Source organism: Bos grunniens, chromosome 3, assembly GCF_055505025.1.
Source record: "Bos grunniens cultivar Pamir isolate PY7600 chromosome 3, Bosgru_T2T1.0, whole genome shotgun sequence".
Lineage (NCBI taxonomy): Eukaryota > Metazoa > Chordata > Mammalia > Artiodactyla > Bovidae > Bos > Bos grunniens.
The window spans coordinates 67,207,785-67,227,838 of record NC_141167.1 but is presented as its reverse complement, the minus strand read 5'-3'; the positions used below and the strand labels follow the sequence as shown (position 1 = coordinate 67,227,838).

The 20,054-nt window shown below is 39.0% G+C and overlaps 1 protein-coding gene across 1 annotated transcript; it reads right to left on the bottom strand.

Annotated features, from left to right (window-relative positions):
• Positions 1 to 1,641: 1,641 nt before the first annotated feature.
• On the bottom strand, positions 1,642 to 17,773 carry LOC147375766 (guanylate-binding protein 1-like). The gene is made up of 11 exons (XM_086391017.1): positions 17,645 to 17,773; positions 11,909 to 12,108; positions 9,166 to 9,293; positions 8,185 to 8,294; positions 7,718 to 7,914; positions 6,877 to 7,119; positions 5,787 to 6,067; positions 4,906 to 5,118; positions 4,160 to 4,262; positions 3,724 to 3,917; positions 1,642 to 2,367 (listed from the first exon to the last, which is right to left on the bottom strand). Exons 2-11 carry the CDS (start codon positions 12,096 to 12,098, stop codon positions 2,251 to 2,253), a joined length of 1,776 nt encoding a protein of 591 aa, XP_086247143.1. The 5' UTR covers positions 12,099 to 12,108; positions 17,645 to 17,773; the 3' UTR covers positions 1,642 to 2,250.
• Between the last annotated feature and the right edge of the window lie 2,281 nt (positions 17,774 to 20,054).

The window sequence follows — 20,054 nt, the reverse complement described above, 5'->3', positions numbered from 1 at the left end:
TCCATGGAATTCTCCAGGCCAGAATACTGGAGTGAGTAGCCTTTCCCTTCTCCAAGGGATCTTCCCAACCCAGGGATCAAACCCAGGTCTCCTACATTGCAGGTAGATTTTTTACCAGCTGAGCCACCAGGGAAGCTCAAGAATACTGGAATGGGTAGCCTATCCCTTCTCCATTTCATTGGCCTCCTCTTAACATGGACACAAATAAGGAAAAGGAAATGCTGCATGATGGCAAATAGGAATATAGATTTCTCATCTCAGTCTTCTCATAAATTCTGCTTATGAATGCCTGCTTGATCTTCTAGAGGCAGATAAAAATGTATAGGTTAATAGAGGTTACATTAATTCTGCAATTATGGAGTTTAGTTTATGTAATGGTATAGCTTATAATCTGGTATAGAAACTCATGCTACAAAACTAGAAAGGGAGTTACTTTTGTTTAGCTTTAATTTTCTTATTTTTAAATGATTAACAAAGAAACCACTATTAGGTTTTGAATGCAGAGTTATTCTTTTCTATAATGAAGTTTAACTAATAAAAATGTATTTGGTTTACTCCTTTCTTGCAGTGCAGTGTGGGAACTACAGGGTGAATTTACATAAATACTCCACTTAATATGCTTGAGTCTCATGTGGTCTCCTATGAAGCTGCAGTTTGAGTAAAAAACTACTACTTATCAGCACTTGCCTAACTGTGGAAGGAGGTATTCTTCATGCTGATGGGAAACGAAGGGAAGATTCAATGGAAAAAAAGGTTCTAAGGCAATCAGAACAAGCAGGTTTATTAATGTAGATTCAGTGGCATTAGCTGCTTCCCTGCTTTTCTCTCATCATGTAGTATTTTGAAACACTGTATAATCTTTTTCACAATGCTAACATATGCAATGTAATCCCTATATTCCTTACAAATGCAAGGAACATAAAGCAGATGTGAAAAACTTTGATGAATGTTTCTATTATATAAAGCAAGAGTCTGCAAATTATGGCTTCTGAGTGCCAGCTGTATTTTAAAACAATAGTTTCTTGGAAAACAGGCATACCATCCATTTGTGTATCATCTGTGGTTGCTTTATGGCAGAGTTGAGGACATACTCATGAATAGTTACTATCCCAGACTTTACAAAAACATTAGCCAGTCATGGCTATATAAATGAAAACATTATATTTTTTTGGTGAAAAACTATAAAAAATCAGAAATGTAAAGTTCAACATTTTACATTTTTACTTCCGAACTGAAATAATTCTTCATTGCTCTAAGAAGTTTTAAGCATTTACCTAGGGCTTTTGACAGTTGTGATAAAGTCCTAAGTAATACCAAGAGTATTATTTTACTGATCAAAAGAAGTCAAAAACAACCCATATTCTCTTGGGGGATGTGACTCAAGAATTGGGAAACAATAGCCTAAACTTCAGGGTAATGAACAATTTAATAATTAATTTAGCTCAGTTTTCTAACACATTATCTGTCATCATTTCAAGCTCATCTTTGCAAGTTATAAACGGCTACAAAGACAATGTATAATTGTCATCCTGTTACTATGTTTAGTGTAGTGTCACTTGAAGTTCTAAAGTGTCCCATTAAAGTTATTAATTAAAGTAATTAAAATTATAATCTGGGTGAAATGAACAAGAAGGGAAAGTCTCCTTTTTTAGCCCATTTATTTATGATCCAAGTTACAATCATGCTAATGGTTTCTTCCATCTTCCTGTGGAAATTCTGTAGACCTTCTAGATCACTATACAAGGTGATTTGCTTTAGCTTGGGATTCACCAGTAAGCACTGCCCATTCCAGGTATCCAGGAGTCACATCACTACTGACAGACCATGCAGACTTGAAACAATGGGACACCTTATACTGCCTTTACTAGAAGCTAGAATGCTTCTTCCCAACCTCTTGTGCATTTGGTCAAACTCATGACCAACTATGTCCCAAGACTTTGACCTAAGACTTTGCTCAGTATCCACTTGTCTAACTAGTGGTCATCTGGAAGAAGAAGTTCCTGGGTGGTACCAGCTTATGATACCTCCTGTGCTGGCACAGAGGTAAAGTGCGTCTTACTACACAGTTTACAGTATTGTGAGGAAGATGCACATGACTTCAATTATAGAACTGCATGTCTTTGCAAATTTTAGTGTAGTAAAAATGTGAAACCTAAATATTATCAAGTATGGTGACACTTTTCTTAGTTTTAAACTTCTTGAGTAATGCTTTGGATAAGAGTGACCAGGAAAGCTCTATTCTTTAATTCTTTAGCCTAGGAAACATTCCTTCTTTGGTTTATTCATCTTCTTCTGGAGACTCTGTATTTCCTTATGAAGTCGTCTGTTCTCTTCTTGGAATCCTTCCTGTAGTAGTCGGGACTGTTCCTAAAAAGATACAAATGGAAATTGAATAGTGTATATCATTAAGTAAATCTCTAACTACTATCTAGTTTCCACATTCAAGGATTGTTTTTTTTTTTTTTACTTTTCATTTATTTATTTTTTATCGAAGGATAATTGCTTTACAGAATTTTGTTGTTTTCTGTCAAATCTCAATATGAATCAGCCATAGGTATACATATATCCCCTCCCTTTTGAAACTCCCTTCCATCTCCCTCCCTGTCTCACCCCTCTAGGTTGATACAGAGCCCCTGTTTGAGTTTCCTGAGCCATACAGCAAATTCCCGTTGGCTATCTATTTTACATATGGTAATGTAAGTTTCCATGTTACTCAAAAATGTTTAATTTCTTCTTGAAATTTTCTCTATCATTAATTTTCATTTTACTTTCTCTTAAGTCTTCTATCTCTGTGATTGCTTTTCCTGAGTCTCCTTGAGTTAAGAAAGATTTTTGACTTACATCTCCTGACATAAGTTCATCTTGATATGTTGATAAATCTCAATTAGCAGTCTTAATTTTTTCTCCCATTATTTGTATACAACCTTTGTGGACAACCTAATGAAATGTTTGGCTTTGAGTCTTATCTATGCATTTTTATTTTTTTAACACACACACATACACACATAACACAGAAATAGAAGGATTTCCAAAATCTGATACATTGTCTAAATCTTAGATCAGGAAATTTGGTCTAAGCTTCCACAACTTGGTGGCAGGAGGACCAAAATATAGGTGAGGGAATCAGGGTCCCAGACTTGATCATACTGGATTTCTGCACAGCTCAACACATACTAGGAGTAGGGCATAGGAAACCAGTAGGAGTGACAGACAGACACAGCAGTGTGAGTTAAGGAGTCCTTCTGCTTATGAAGGATTTCTTATAGCTAAAGGTCATACCAGTTGTGACAGGAAAAAAAAATCATGGATCCCTCTAAGCGGTGAAGACAGTTCAGATATCTATCTTCCCAAGCATTGTGACCCTATAAAAGTTATTTAGTCTTGTCTGAACCTCTCTTTCATCTCCTAAGTATTAGGGACATGACAGGTCTTGCTTTGATATGGATAAGACCCTTTTTTTTTTTAATGCCTAGCAGATAACAGCTACCACGATTGACAGATACAGTGATAAAAGACTAGGTGTGACATAGCTGCAAGTAAAATCTTTTAGTAACAAGACACTGTAGGGGCCAGTTCAGGCAGACAAATAGGGATTGAAAAGTACAAGTAAGCAAGCAAGGTCCTTCTTCTGGGCTTCAAGTTCACTGCTGGGCCACGTTTGTGACCAGGGAGTGTGGAGGGAAAACAGAATAACAGGAACCACACGGTGTTGCAGTTAAATACCTGCAGTTTGAGAGCAAGAGTTCTCTCTTGCTCTTCCAGTAACAGGGCCCTATCCCTCTCCATCTTCTCAGTCAGCTGTTTCACATGTTCCTGATAGCTCTTTTCTTTCTGTTCCATCATCTGCTGGTTCTTTATTTGCATTTCCTCCAGCATTTTTGCTGCAGCCTGTGCAGATTCAGCTTTCACACGTTCCACTGTCAGGAGGAAGAGGAAAAAGAAAAATGTATATGGAGACCAAGTTGCTTCTTTCTTCCATGTACAATTCCCTATCACTGTTGCTACTGGCTGCATACACACTACTCAGAAAAGATATTAGCAAATAAGAGACATCTTTTCTCATGTTGCTATAGTTTAAGGCTCCTCGGTTCACCTAGCTGAATTAGTTAGAACTTTAAAGAGCTTTCGAGGCTGTCTAGTCTCTTGACTTGCTCCTCACCTTCAATCAACTTTTCCTTCTCTGAGAGCGTCTGGTCTGTCTGTAGAATTGCGTCAGTCACAGACTCCTTGGACTTCAAGTATTCCTGAAGAATCTCCTCAGCCTGGGATCCAGGCAAAATAGGGTTAGCAGTAGGAAATGACTATAAACACTTATTCATGTTTTCCACCTTTCCCTCTAGGAACTGCTCCTCTTGGCCCTGGTGTGCCTGGTGATCAGATTCTCTGTCACTGGGCTGAGCACATGCTCCAGACTGGCCAAGCAAGGTGCCCTCCTGAGCAGAATCCTTTTTAAGAGGTTGATATACATGTAAATAGTGATTCTCTGTTCTTGTAAACTGAGGGCTCTGATTTTGGAGCTGTTGGTGCTGTGGTCCCTTATGGGGTGAACTTGTTGGAGAATGAAAGCATCATGGAGAAAGTGGATCTGAATAAAATGGGTAGAGGGAGAATGGGAGGGAGGGAAGTGTAGGGCTGGGGGGAGCCACAGGCAGAGAGATAAATGGTGACATTATTTGAAATTTTGGATACATCTGGTAATCCAGTTTATAACTCAATTGTTAACTTAGTATATGCTCTTGGATGAGCACATTGTTTATACCTGGTGTAACAGGCTCCCTGTACGTGTTTATAGAATGAGAGCCTGAATGCTGTTGGTCCTGTACTTGCGCATCTGTGTAAAACACACGTGGTCACACTGTCACCTCAAGGAGGCATCAGTAGCTTCCCAGAATCAAACTTGGTTACCTGTATGCCCTTTCTGGGCTCCTGAAAATACTTCTTCTTCAGCTCTTGCATCTTCTCAATGAAGAGGCGATAGCCCCCAGGTTTCAAATAGATCCCCTGTTTCATATCTTCTTCTAGAGGACTGAAAATATCCTTCAGTAAAGCAGAGCAATGATCTTCTGATGCTTTAAGATTCTGGTTACAAAAGTCATCTCGCTTTTTATCTAGCTGGGCCTTTAATGTAAAAAATAAGAAGTATTAATAAACAGAAGAATTAAAAGAGGTTAGCTTGACCTCCAAATTTCTGGAAAAGCTTTTCAAAAAAATAAAAGTAAAAAAAGTCTGTGACCACTAGAAGAACTCATAGAAATGCAACAAAATCATATCCTTCCTCCTGATCCTGACTTTCTACAGAAGTCCCTTTCTCCATGAGGGTAACCTTTGGAGCAGAGATTACTAGCTACATGCTTCACCTTTGGAGAAAACTCCTAATTTTCCAACTGGACAAATGATTGCATGTGAAATAAATGTAGCTCAATATAAACCCATTTATGATAACTAAGAATAAAATATTCTTTGCTTTTGGCCAAAATATCCAATCAGTCTGATAAAAATGAGTCTGTGATTTGATTAGAAGCCCTGATTATTAGAAAATTCTATTATTATTAGAAGCCCTGTGTGCATGTAATGAAATTATAGGGAAGATTATTAGTTTATTCATGAAAGAAAAAAGTTTCAGTGCCTCATAATAAAGTATATCATAATAGAATTGGTTCCTCTTATGATAACAAATAATGTTTGTCTAGAAAAATTGCTTTTCACAAAATAAGCACCTATTTCATTTTCTGGTAATACTTTACTTTCCAAGAGCCTAATATGTATAAACTTGAGAAAAAAACTACCGCTAATTCTTTTTGAAATAATTGGTCTATGTCTTTGAAGGAACTCTTCATGAAGACTTCAATGGCCTCTTTTTCACTGGCCCTGTGCAGGTCCAGCAGTTCCTGGAGGGTTTCTGTGGGCAGCTGCAGCTTCTGGCCCATCTGCTGGTCATAGTGGGCAATGGCCTTTTGTACTGCGGCTGAGTTCTCGATCTCAGCCAAGGCCAGGACTGCATTCTCCATGCAGGGCAGATCCCCACTGTTGATGGCATTGACATAGGTCTGCACCAGGGTCTCTAAACCTACGACAGAGAACAATGATGATGTTTAATGTAAGCATCAGTGAGGAAACTTTCTATTCTAATTCTAATGTTGTTTATTACCAACCATTTATTTTTCAGCATCACCTGAAAACTTGCTAAAAATGCAGCCTCTGACCCAGTTTAAATGACTTAGACCCTCCTCTTTGGCAAGATCCTCAGGTGGTATATATACATCAATGGTTGAGAACCTTTTGTGTTTATTGAGTACATTTATTTCACCCACAGGTACTGTTAGGCCAGAAACCATATCTCTCTCATTTATGTCTGTATCATCAGCCCTGGTAAGTCCATGGGAAACATTTGATTAATATTTGTGGGGCAAATCAAAATGAATCCTCCATTTTGCTTATTCTAGCAGAGCATTATAGGAGACCTTTCTGTGATGTTGGAAGTATTCTGTGTGTGCTCTCCAGGGTGGGAGCCACTAAGCTCATGTAGGTGTGAGCCCTTGAGACATAGCTGTGTGATCAGAATGTTAAATTTCTATATTTTTTATTAGCTACATTTAAATTTAGATAGGAACACTTGTCTAGTGAAAACCATGTTGGACAGGGCAGGTCCAGTTTACTAGGACAATTGTCTGCTCTCAGAGCTTTTATTTTTGCCTTTTGTATCTTTTCTCAACTATGAAGTCTGACTAATAAAACCTATCAGAAGTGTTGGTGCCACCTAGAATTTATCACGATAATATCAGTAGATGTACATTTTTCAAAGTTGAAGCTACATGGATGTTATCACACCATCCTCTAGTCTTAACAGTGATAGTGAAGACTGGGAAGAGGACTCACGAGGTCCATCCACCTTGATGCCTCCTGAGAGAGTTTTAGTTTTGGAATCGCTAAAGATGTAAGAACAGAAGACCACAGCTTGTTGCACAAATTCGGAGTCCAGCTCATCGTCACACAGTTCCTCAAGCTGGCCCAGTTTCTTCCTATGAGTGGGCCGATCAAAGATGAAGCATTTCTTCTTTGGGAAGAACTTTCGGATACAGAGTCGAGGCATATTAAAAGTTTTATCTTTTGGGCTGGTACCTGGAGGAAGAAAAAAGGAATTTGCCTAATGTAGGGTCTTGCAAACATTTCCCGTAAAGGGTCAAACAGTAAATAGACTTTGCAAGCCAGATGGTCTCTTTTCTGAGTACTCAAGTCTCCTATTGTAGCCTAAAAGCAGTCATAGAGAAACTATAAATAAATGGATATGACATTATTTCAATAAAATCTTATTTACAAAACCAACTGGCAGGCTAGATTGGACAATATTTGCCTGTAGCAATCCTTTACCAGCCCTAAACTGTGCATGGTTCATGCTTGCATTTCTTTTCTTCAAATAAATGACCATTCTACTCCTACTCTTTGGCTAATTACAGCACCACAAGCCCTAAGCATGGAGATATCAATCTAATCACAGCACAGGGAAAGGTGAAAGAAAAAGAAATTTATTCTTAGAACAGGGAGAAAAATAATCTAAAACCAAATCTATTATTCAGATAGTAAACAAGCATTACTTCTTAGTAATCACCCCTTGAGAAGAAATAGAAACTACAAGTAGAAGACAACCGTTGACAGAAAACTAAGGAACAATAGTTTTTAGTGTGTTGTCATCTGTTTACCAATTCTACGTCCCCTTTACCTTTCTTCAGCTTGAGTGAATTCTCCAGGTACTCGTCTGCTGTGATGGACTGTCCATCTGCTTCCAAGTCTAGGGAGAAATCCCTCAGTGTCCATACAAAGTCTGGAAAGAAGCTCACAAAATCAGCTGAATCCTCAACCCCATCCACATCAGGTGAGGATTTTGCCCTGATTCTATCTGTCAGCTCCGTCACATAGCTGAGTAGCCAAATAAGGAAAACTGGCATGAATGAACAGTAACCCCTCCCCAATCCTATATTAGTTCCACATACTAAACCTTTATTTCTCCTTTGTTCTTAACCCAAGTATCCAAAGTATCAATTCTTCAGTAGGTTATAGGATTTTCCCCTTGCCATTGAATTCTTTTTTATATTTCTCATGTTTGTTTCACCAGGATTCACAGTCAGCTGTTTTTTAAATATTGGTCTCCCCTCTGATTTTGATGTAGGTTGGATCCCAAAAGGATACTGCAGTTGGTCCATGGCCTGCTGGTTGATAGTTCCCATACTATTGTACACAAAAGTGCTGCTCAAGAGTATTGCTAGGGCAAAGATCCAGGAGTCATTCTGGTTGTCACCCTGAAAATCAGAACATATTTTACCAGGATTGTGTTTCATTCTTATGGCACTTTCCTGATCAGCAGTAGTAAAAGGATGCTCATGTAACTAGAGTTTTTTTTTTTTTCTTTCAAGACTGGTGACAAAGAAAACCAAATCCAAGCAAAAATGACTTTGAATAGTTTTCTGATATGTTTTGTTTTACCCTGATTCTCATTAGACCCTCTTATGATCATTGGTAGATAATTGCAAAACAAATAGTCATTGTGGGTGGACAGTCAAAGGTCTTAAATGTAATTTAAATTTAATTTTTCTCTTTATTTTTACAGAAAAATTGTCTTAATATTAGGGTACTAATACTTGTTTCTATCTCAGTAGGATATTGTTGTTCAACTAACACTTCCCATTTCTTATCTTATAAATATTCCAGACAATACTATAAGGCAAATATAGATCTAATACACCTGTTTTACAGATCAGAAAGCTGAGGTTAAAAAGGTCAAATAATTTACAAAAATCACTGAGTTACCGACAGACTTTAAAGTTAAAGCCAAGGGTATGGGGCTTTGGAACCTAAATCCTTAACTAAAGTTCTTTGCAAGATAAAATTCATCACTTTGAGTTTATCTGTATTCCCTTTATGCATCTGTGTTAACTGGCTTAGCTTATAGCTTTTTGTTCATTAGGATACTGTCTACTGACCACTATGCTCTTCTTCTAGGATTCTGCCTTATGAATATTTTCCTAACCCCTGGTTCCTAACTTGGTTTCATAGCATATAAACAGAAATGAAGAAACATGGTTAAACAAAGGTCTTATTTAAAGGAAAATTAAAAGTGTAGAGGACATTCAGACATGAGGGCTTAGTCCAAACTGGAACCTCATTCCTTACCTTCTCCACATCCCCCAGACCCTCAGTATCAAGCAGAACTAGAGTACGGTTTGGCTTCTTGGGATGAGGCACACACCACATCCAGATGCCCTTCGTGTGAGACTGCACTGTGGAGCCCAGAGAGAAGCCTGCAAGGGGTATGGGGAAAAGAGAGGGTGGAATTCTAATATCAAGTGGTTCTGGAAGTTGGGATGCAAGTTAACAAATCAAGTTTAGGAGAACTGAAACCACAACAAGTATTAATCTTACTTACAATCAGAGAAACAGGGAAATTAAAATATCAAATACTTAAAAAAATGCAAAACCTGTTCATGAGGAAAACAATCAACAAACTAGAAATTTAAGGAAAATCTCAACATAATAGAAGTCATATAAAAAAAAAAACCACAGCCAACATAATATTCAACAATGAAAGAGAGAAAGCTTTGCTTCTACAAAAATTAACCCAAATGGATCAAAGACCTTAAGAGCTATTAATAAAACTATGAAGGTAGTAGAAGAAAATACAGGAGAAAAACTTCACAATATTGCATTTAGCAAAAATTTCTTGGAAATAATACCAAAAATATAAATAGAAATAAAAATATATAAGTTAGACTTCATCCAAATTAAAACACATATGTATCAAAGGATACTGCTGCTACTGCTGCTGCTGCTGCTAAGTCACTTCAGTTGTGTCCGATTCTGTGCGACCTCATAGACAGCAGCCCACCAGGCTCCCCCGTCCCTGGGATTCTCCAGGCAAGAGCACTGGAGTGGGTTGACATTTCCTTCTCCAATGCATGAAAGTGAAAAGTGAAAGTGAAGTCGCTCAGTCGAGTCCGACTCTTCCCGACCCCATGGACTGCCCCCTACCAGGCTCCTCTGTCCATGGGATTTTCCAGGCAAGAGTACTGGAGTGGGGTGCCATTGCCTTCTCTGATGAAAGGACACTATTGAGAGTTAAATAGATAACACACAAATTGGGAGGAAATATTTGCTAGTCATAAATCTGATAAAGGATTGATACGCAGAATATATAAAGAAGTCTTAATACAATTTAACACAAATAAATTAAAGGTCAACCCAACTAACAAATGAGCAAATGACTTGACAGACATTTCTCTTGAGAAATTATTCAAAAGACCAATGAACACATGAAAAGATACTCAACATTACTAGTCATTAGGGAAGTACAAAGCAAAACCACAATGTATTAAAACAACCTGTAATGGAAAATAACCTGAAAAAATATATATGCATATATAGCTGAATCACTTTGCTGTACGCTTAAAACTAACACAATATTGTAAATCAACTGTACTTCAAAAAAAGGGCAACAAAGCATAGCATACAGCTTAAGTGAATTCTGAAAATTAATTGATATTTATAATGAAGTTGGAAAATTTGACACTGAATGAATGTGATAATATTAAAAATTTTTTTACTTTAAAAAACCACAATGAGATACTACTTCATACCCATTAGGATGGCCATTATCAAAAAAGCTATAACAAATGTTACCATTGTGTGTTTCTGGTGGGAATGTAAAATGGTATAGTTTCTGTGGAAAATAATACGGTGATTTCTTTAAAAAGCTTAGCATAGAATTATCATATGATCCAGCAATTCCATTTCTTGGTGTATACCCAAAAGAAGTGAAAGCAGGTACAGAACAGATATTTGAACACCCATGTTCTTAGTAACATTATTCACAGTAGCCAAAATGAGGGAACAGTCCAAATGTCCATAAACTGGATGACTGGATAAGCAAATGTGTATCACATACAATTACTCAGGCTTAAAAAGGAAGAGAATTTGATACCTGTTACAACATTGTTGGACCTTGAAGACATCATACTCAGTGAAATAAACCTATCACTAAAGGACAAATAATATATGATTCTTTACACGAGATTCCAAGACTGGTCAAATTTATAGATAATATAGAATTGTGGTTGTCAAAGGCTGGGGCATTTTTGTTTATTGGGGTATAGAATTCCTGTTGGGGGAAATTTACAGAGATGGATGTTAGTGATGTTTACACAACAGTGTGAATTTACTTAATACCACAGAATTTTAAAAAATGTTAACAATGGTAAATTTTGTGGTAAATTTTATGTATGTGTATCCTGCATAAGGGCATGCACAGTCATTTCAGCTGTGTCTGACTCTTTGCAACTCCATGGACCATAACCCACCAGGTTCCCCTGACCATGAGATTTTTCCCAGCAAGAATACTGGAATGGGTTGCCATGCCCTCCTCCAGGAGTCTTTCCTACCCAGGGATCAAACCCGGGTCTCCGGCATCTCTGCATTGCAGGTGGATTCTTTACCTGCTGAGCCACTGGGGAAGCCCATGTATAACTTAACAACAGTTAAAAATAAGAAAAGAAATAAGAACAACCAATACAGATTTAAACATTTTTTAAATCTTAAAGATTAATAGAAATGCTCTCATTACATGAATATTTTTGTAAGTGTCTTGTAGTTTATTATTACATACATTACTTATTTTTTATTACCACATTTGTCTTTCTAGGAAAGGAAAAAATTGTGCTTTTGAAAAAGAAACTAAGACAAAGTGCAAAGAGCTGTGATCTGATACAGGTCATAGTGACGATCAGAACATAAGTGTGGACTGAAAGTTAGCTTTCAATATTCCTTCCGGGTCTCTCACTTCCTCTCCTCACATCACTGTGCTGCACGCAGGGAGTGTGGGTGGACAGAAGGGACTTGGCTGGGCTCTGCCTACGTCACTCACCCTTGTTCTTCCCGGCCAGCTTGTTCATCAGGTAGGACTTGCCTGTGCGGTAGAGGCCCACGATAGCCACCACCACAACAGGCTGCCTGATGGCAGACAGGATCTTCAGAGCTTCTGGATTAACCAGCAGTCTCCCATTAATATTCTTTATGAGGCACTCTGGGCCTGGCATGTGGATCTCTGAGGCCATGTCCCTTTGTCTGCAAGGGAAGATATGGGATGAATTAGAATTTCCAGTCTAAACAGATCAAGAGTTTTCATCAGGTCATTTTGCATTCAGAAGGAGGAATGTCAAAATCCCCACAATATAACTGTGTGCCTAGTTAACACAGTTAACTTCAGCAAAGAGAAAGATGATCCTAGTGCATCTGGAGATTTTTTGGCCAATCACAAAAAAACTTGGCCATTTATGTCAACAGTGAAATATATGAGATTAAATCTGTTTCCTTTTGAAAATTGGAGAAATGTTACCAAAGTAGCTCATTAAAAATATTGATATGACAGTGACTTATCAACATACAATCACCCTCATGAACAAAATCTTCCATTTAATTTACCATTGAAATCTTCTATTTGGATTCACATTTAAAAACTTATGAAAGTGAAAATTGCTCAGTTGAGTCCGACTCTTTTTGTGACCCCATGGACTATAAAATCCATGGAATTCTCCAGGCCAGACTACTGGAGTACATAGCTTTCCCCTTCTCCAGGGAATCTTCCCAACCCAGGGATCGAACCCAGGTCTCCTCCATTGCAGGCAGATTCTTCACCAGCTGAGCCACCAGGTATACCCAAGAATACTGGAATGCGTAGCCTATCCCTTCTCCAGTGGATCTTTCCAGCCCAGGAATCGAACTGTGGTCTCCTGCACTGAGGTGGAATTTATACTAGACATTAAATGTAAAACAGAATAGGATTCAGAGAGATTTGTTGCATTTCCTAACTTTGTGTGAAGAGTCAATATTTATTTTTTATTCATTAATTCTTACTATGAATAAAGAATTTCATGAATAAAGGTTCATCAATTGATATATGTCTCTGAACAATTTTTAATGATTTGAAATGCATTTTCTCATTAGCTATCCTTATTTCTACTGAAATAATAATTCACAGATTTTCTCACACTTCTTTCCTAGAAGTGGAACTGACTTTAGCAAATTTTATAAAAGTCTGTAACCTTGTGAAACACATGGCTTAAAGCTCTTCCAAAAGATTGCTGTGGGCTTATAGAAACAAGGGGCTTGGAAACTTAAAATTCATTAGCTTCACAATAAATTCAGTTCAGTTCAGTCACTCAGTCATGTCCAACTCTTTGTGACCCTGTGGACTGCAACACACCAGGCCTCTCTGTCCATCACCAACTCCCGGAGTTTACTCAAACTTATGTCCATTGAGTCGGTGATGTCATCCAACCATCTCATCCTCTGTCATCCCCTTCTCCTCCTGCCCTCAATTTTTCCCAGCATCAGGGTCTTTTCAAATGAGTCAGTTCTTCATATCAGGTAGCCAAAGTATTGGAGTTTCAGCTTCAACATCAGTCCTTCCAATGAATATTCAGGACTGATTTCCTTTAGGATGGACTGGTCTTCTCCAACACCACAGAGTCTTCTCCAACACCACAGTTCAAAAGCATCAATTCTTTGGCACTCAGCTTTCTTTAGAGTCCAACTTTCACATCCATACATGACTACAGGAAAAACCATAGCTTTGACTATATGGACCTTTGTTGGCAAAGTAATGTCTCTGCTTTTTAATGTTATCTAGGTTGGTCATAACTTTTCTTCCAAGGAGTAAGCATTAAATTTCATGGCTGCCGTCACCATCTGCAGTGATTTTGGAGCTCCCCCAAAATAAAATCTGCCATTGTTTCTACTGTTTCCCCATCAATTTGCCATGTAGTGATGGGACCGGATGTCATGATCTTAGTTTTCTCAATGTTGAGCTTTAAGCCAAATTTTTCACTCTCCTCTTTTACTTTTATCAAGAGGCTCTTTAGTTCTTCTTCACTTTCTGCCATAAGGGTGGTGTCATCTACATATCTGAAGTTATCGATATTTCTCCCAGCAATCTTCATTCCAGCTTGTGCTTCATCCAGCCCAGCGTTTCTCATGATGTACTCTACATAGAAGTTAAATAAAGAGGGAATATACAGCCTTGACATACTCCTTTTCCTCTTGGAACAAGTCTGTTGTTCCATGTCCAGTTCCAACTGTTGCTTCTTGACCTGCATACAGATTTCTGAAGAGGCAGGTCAGATGGTCTGATATTCCCATTTCTTTAAGAATTTCCCACAGTTTGTGGTGAAAACAGTCAAAGGCTTTGGCATAGTCAATAAAGCAGAAATAGATGTTTTTCTGGAACTCTCTTGCTTTTTCGATGATCCAGCGGTTTTTGACATTTTGATCTCTGGTTCCTCTGCTTTTTCTAAAACCAGCTTGAACATCTGGAAGTTCACAGTTCATGTATTATTGAAGCCTGGCTTGGAGAATTTTGAGCATCACTTTACTAGTGTGTGAGATGAGTGCAATTGTGCGGTAGTTTGAGCATTCTTTGGCATTGCCTTTCTTTGGGATTGGAATGAAAACTGACTTTTCCAGCCCTGTGGCCACTGCTGAGTTTTCCAAATTTGCTGGCATATTGAGTGCAGCACTTTCACAGCATCATCTCTTAGGATTTGAAACAGCTCAGCTGGAATTCCATCACCTCCACTAGCTTTGTTCGTAGTGATGTTTCCCTAAGGCCCAATTGACTTTGAATTCCAGGCTGTCTGGCTGTAAGTGAGTGATCACACAATTGTGATCATCTGGGTTGTGAAGATCTTTTTTGTATGATTCTTCTGTGTATTCTTGCCACCTCTCCTTAATATCTTCTGCTTCTGTTAGGTCCATACCATTTTTATCCTTTATTGAGCCAGTCTTTGCATGAAATGTCCCCTTGGTGTCTCTAATTTTCTTGAAGAGATCTCTAGTCTTTCCCATTCTATTGTTTCCCTTTATTTCTTTGCACTGATCACTGAGGAAGGCTTTCTTATCTCTCCTTGCTAGTCTTTGGAACTCTATTCTGGGAAATAGACTCTCGGAGGGCACAGACAGAACCTTGTGTGCACCAGGATCTGGGGGAAGGGAGCAGTGACCCCACGGAGACTGACTCAGACTTGCTTGTGAGTGTCCAGGAGTCTCCGGCGGAGGCGTGGGTTGGTGGTGGCCTGCTGCATTGTTGGGGGCCCTGAGTGTAGCAGTACATGCATGGGACCTTTTGAAGGAAGCCACCATTATCTTCTTTACCTCCACCATAGTTTGGCTCCAGGTAAATAGCAGGGAGGGAACACAGGTCCACCCATCAACAGAAAATAAGATTAAAGATTTACTGAGCATGGCCCCGCCCATCAGAACAAGACCCAGTTTCTCCCTCAGTCAGTCTCGCCCTCTTATCCTTCTCTATCAGAGGGCAGAAAGAATGAAAACCACAATCACAGAAAACTAACCAGTCTAATCACATGGACCATAGCCTTGTCTAACTCAATGAAACTATAAGCCCTGCCGTGTAGGGCCACCCAAGATGGATGCGTCAGGGTGGAGAGTTCTGACAAAATGTGGTCCACTGGAGAAGGGAATGGCAAACCACTTCAGTATTCTTGCCTTGAGAACCCCATGAACACTATGAAAAGGCAAAAAGATAGGACACTGAAAGACGAACTCCCCAGGTCAGCGGGTACCCAATATGCTACTGGAGATTGGTGGAAAAATAACCAGAAAGAATGAAGAGACAGAGCCAAAGCAAAAACAATACCCAGCTGTGGATGTAACTGGTGATGGAAGCCAAGGTCCGATGCTGTAAAGAGCAATATTGCATGGGAACCTGGAATGTTAGGTCCATGAATCAAGGCAAATTGGAAGTGGTCAAACAAGGGATGAGATGACCATTATATCTACTACTGTAGGCAAGAGTCCCTTAGAAGAAATGAAGTAGCCACGATAGTAAACAAAAGAGTCCAAAATGCAGTACTTGGATGCAATCTGAAATAACGACAGAATGATCTCTGTTCATCTCCAAGGCTAACCATTCAATATCATGGTAATCCAAGTCTATGCCCCGACCAGTAATGCTGAAGAAGCTGAAGTTGAACGGTTCTATGAAGACCTACAAGACCTTCTAGAACTAACACACAAAAAAGATGTCCTTTTCATTATAGGGGACTGGAATGCAAAAGTAGGAAGTCAAGAAACACCTGAAATAATAGGCAAATTTTGCCTTGGAGTACGAAATAAAGCAAGGAAAAGGCTAATAGCATTTTGCCAAGAGAACACACTGGTCATAGCAAACACCCTCTTCCAACAACACAAGAGAAGACTCTACACATGGATATCACCAGATGATCAACACTGAAATCAGATTGATTATATTCTTTGCAGCCGAAGTTGAAGAAGCTATATACAGTCAGCAGAAACAAGACCAGGAGCTGACTGTGGCTAAGATCATGAACTTCTTATTGCCAAATTCAGACTTAAATTGAAGAAAGTAGGGAAAACCACTAGACCATTCAGGTATGACCTAAATCACAATAAATTAGCCTCCAACTAAATGGGAATAAACTACACAATTGCTAACACTGTATGTTGCAAAAAATCAGGTGTGTATATGAGGGGAGAAAAAATTGAAATAAAGATTAAAAGATCAGGAAGAGATTAACAGAGCTAGAGAAGAAAGTTATTGAAAGAAAATAGCTATATTTCCAGCCATACAATCTAAGTTTTCTGTTTTGTTCTTTTCTCCCATCTTGTAGAGGAGAAGTAGAAGTGGGAAGAAGATGAAGAAGGGTGGGGGTAAGGAGAGAGGAGTGGGAAGGGAACCAAGGGCAGGAAACTGAAAAGAGAGAGAGAGGTGTCAGACAGTATGTGATGAATGGGGCTAGTGCCAAGCCTAGGAAGTCAGGGGAAGAGTTTCCAGGAGGCAAGATCAGAACTCCTTGAGAGCCCAGAGAGGGCAAAATAAAAAACAATGGTGACTTTATCACTGCTCCAGAGTAGATTCTTTAAAGACAAAGCTTTTTATAAAGTGGTGGGACTGAATTCTGTCCTAAGGTGTAAGGCATCCTCGAGTTGGCACCAACACATTGAACCTAGTGAACGTGTGCTGTTTCTAAAGGAAGATGTCGACTTTAAAATAGAGTGCAAAGGTAGGACTGAAGAGTATGATGTCTTCATAAATCTACATCTTCCACTCTGGATTTCAGCTTTTCTCCTTGTCTTTAACAGTGCCAGGTGACTGTTTCCACTGCACCTCATTTACTGTTCTTTCCTTCTCATGAGAAAAACAAAAAAACAACAACAAAAAATATCTGCCACCCTTTCAGTCTCTTGGCTGCAGTCAAATCAGTATTGAGCAAGTTGTATCAAAGAAAATGGTAATACAATCATTATCCCCAGTCAACATCAGCAAAGAGAAGGACAATCCTAATTCATTCCAAACTCAGTTTAGCCCTGTGTCCTTGGCGCTTAACTCCACACAAGCACAGTCATGACCCAGAGATGGGATGGCCCATGCTAACACCTGGATCTCATCTGACCAATGTCCCAAATCAGGATGAGCTACAGTCTTGATGCTGATCATTTATTAGAAAACTAACCATTACAGATCCCTTTGCACCCCTGCACTAATCTTACCATGGGCTCCTGCTCTCAGGGCTCCTTTAGCACTGAAGAAGAATCTGCTTTGAGGAAAAGCTAGAGTTCTTACCTGTTTTCTTCTCAGCTCAGGTGGAATGGTTCTGTAACAAATTTCTCTTTCTCTCACTAGATGGTTAGACTTCTATTTCACCAGCTCAATATCCTGGGTCTTGCCTGCTTTCCTTTAGCAAACAGAGAGAAGGAAAGGAACCTGTCTAACAGATTTACAGTAATGTGAAACTGAAAGCACTGAGAGCAAAGCAATGACTCAACAGCCATATAAGGAATTTCTGACAGCTATTCTAAAAAAAAAAAAAAAAAAAAAGATGGGTTTGACACAATTTCTCTAGAACCTTCACGTTAATAGCTTTGAAAGACATCTTAGAGACCATTTAGTGTTGAAAAAGGTGACTATTAGATTCTTAAATATAATGGAATGTATCTCAGGATTGGGTGTCACTTTGGGAAACCTAGAATAGGAAGCATATTAATTTTTAGGTTTAATTTCCTTAAATAATGGACAGACACATAGTGGACGTGGCTTCTCTTTTATGCATGCTGTAAGTGAAGAAAATGACTCATCTTACAGATTCATGAATGTGAAGCCCCTGGAATTTAATACCCAGGGCACACACAGCATGTGTTCCATGCTCAGTGCTGATCACTCTACATAGGTTAAATAACTGATATTTTATAACAGACATTTCTCCACCATTTTATAGAAACTGAGGCACAGAAAGATTAAATGTCTTATCCCAAATCACAACACTATAAGTAACTTGAACCAAATCACTCTTCATTCCAAACCCTCTTGTTAAGCCACTTCACTATACTGTCTTTTCATGTTTGCTCAGTGAATAGTAGTAGAAGTAACAGCTTTATTGCTTAATTTCTTTCTAAGAAGCACATATGTTACAATTGTCCAATTCATTTCTGAGTAAAACCATGCAAAATGAGTGGTGTGCTATCTCCATGAAAACAAGGAGGCTTCAGGAAGGGTAAGATAATATGCCGGGTCAAGTTCACTAAGCATGTCGTAGAGGTGAGATGTGAATCTGAAACTCTTTTTACCCTTAAACTATGCTTCCTGTGAACAAAGCTAGTGGAGGTGATGGAATTTCAGTTGAGCTATTTCAAATCCTGAAAGATGATGCTGTTAAAGTGCTGCACTCAATATGCCAACAAATTTGGAAACTCAGCAGTGGTCACAGGACTGGAAAAGGTCAGTTTTCATTCCAATCCCAAAGAAAGGCAATATCAAAGAATGCTTTAACTACCACACAATTGCACTCATCTCATATGCTAGTAAAGTAATGCTCAAAATTCTCCAAGCCAGGCTTCAGCAATACGTGAACTGTGAACTTCCATATGTTCAAGCTGGTTTTAGAGAAAGCAAAGGAACCACAGATCAAATTGCCAACATTCGTTGGATCATTGAAAAAGCAAGAGAGTTCCAGAAAAACATCTATTTCTGCTTTATTGACTATACCAAAGCCTTTGACTGTGTGGATCACAATAAACAGTGGAAAACTCTGAAAGAGATGGGAATACCAGACCCCTGACCTGCCTCTTGAGAAACCTGTACGCAGGTCAGGAGGCAACAGTTAGAACTGGATATGGAACAACAGACTGGTTCCAAATAGGAAAAGGAGTATGTCAAGGCTGTATATTGTCACCCTGCTTATTTAACTTATATGCAGAGTACATCATGAGAAACGCTGGGCTGGAAGAAGCACAAGCTGGAATCAAGATTGCTGGGAGAAATATCAATAACCTCAGATATGCAGATGACACCACCCTTATGGCAGAAAGTGAAGAGGAACTAAAAAGCCTCTTGATGACAGTGAAAGAGAAGAGTGAAAAAGTTGGCTTAAAGCTCAACATTCAGAAAACGAAGATCATGGCATCTGGTCCCATCACTTCACGGGAAATAGATGGGGAAACAGTGGAAACAGTGTCAGACTTTATTTTTTTGGGCTCCAAAATCACTGCAGATGAAAATCACTGTTCCAAAATCATTGCAGCCATGAAATTAAAAGATGCTTACTCCTTGGAAGGAAAGTTATGACCAACCTAGATAGCATATTCAAAAGCAGAGACATTACGTTGCCAAAAAAGGTCTGTCCAGTCAAGGCTATGGTTTTTCCAGTGGTCATGTATGGATGTGAGAGTTAGACTGTGAAGAAAGCTGAGCACCAAAGAATTGACACTTTTGAACTGTGGTGTTGGAGAAGACTCTTGAGAGTCCCTTGGACTGCAAGGAGATCCAACCAGTCCATTCTAAAGGAGATCAATCCTGGGTGTCCTTTGGAAGGACTGATGCTGAAGCTGAAACTCTAAAACTTTGGCCACCTCATGTGAAGAGTTGACTCATTGGAAAAGACCCTGATGCTGGGAGGGATTGGGGGCAGGAGGAGAAGGGGACGACAGAGGATGAGATGGTTGGATGGCATCACCGACTCAATGGACATGAGTTTGAG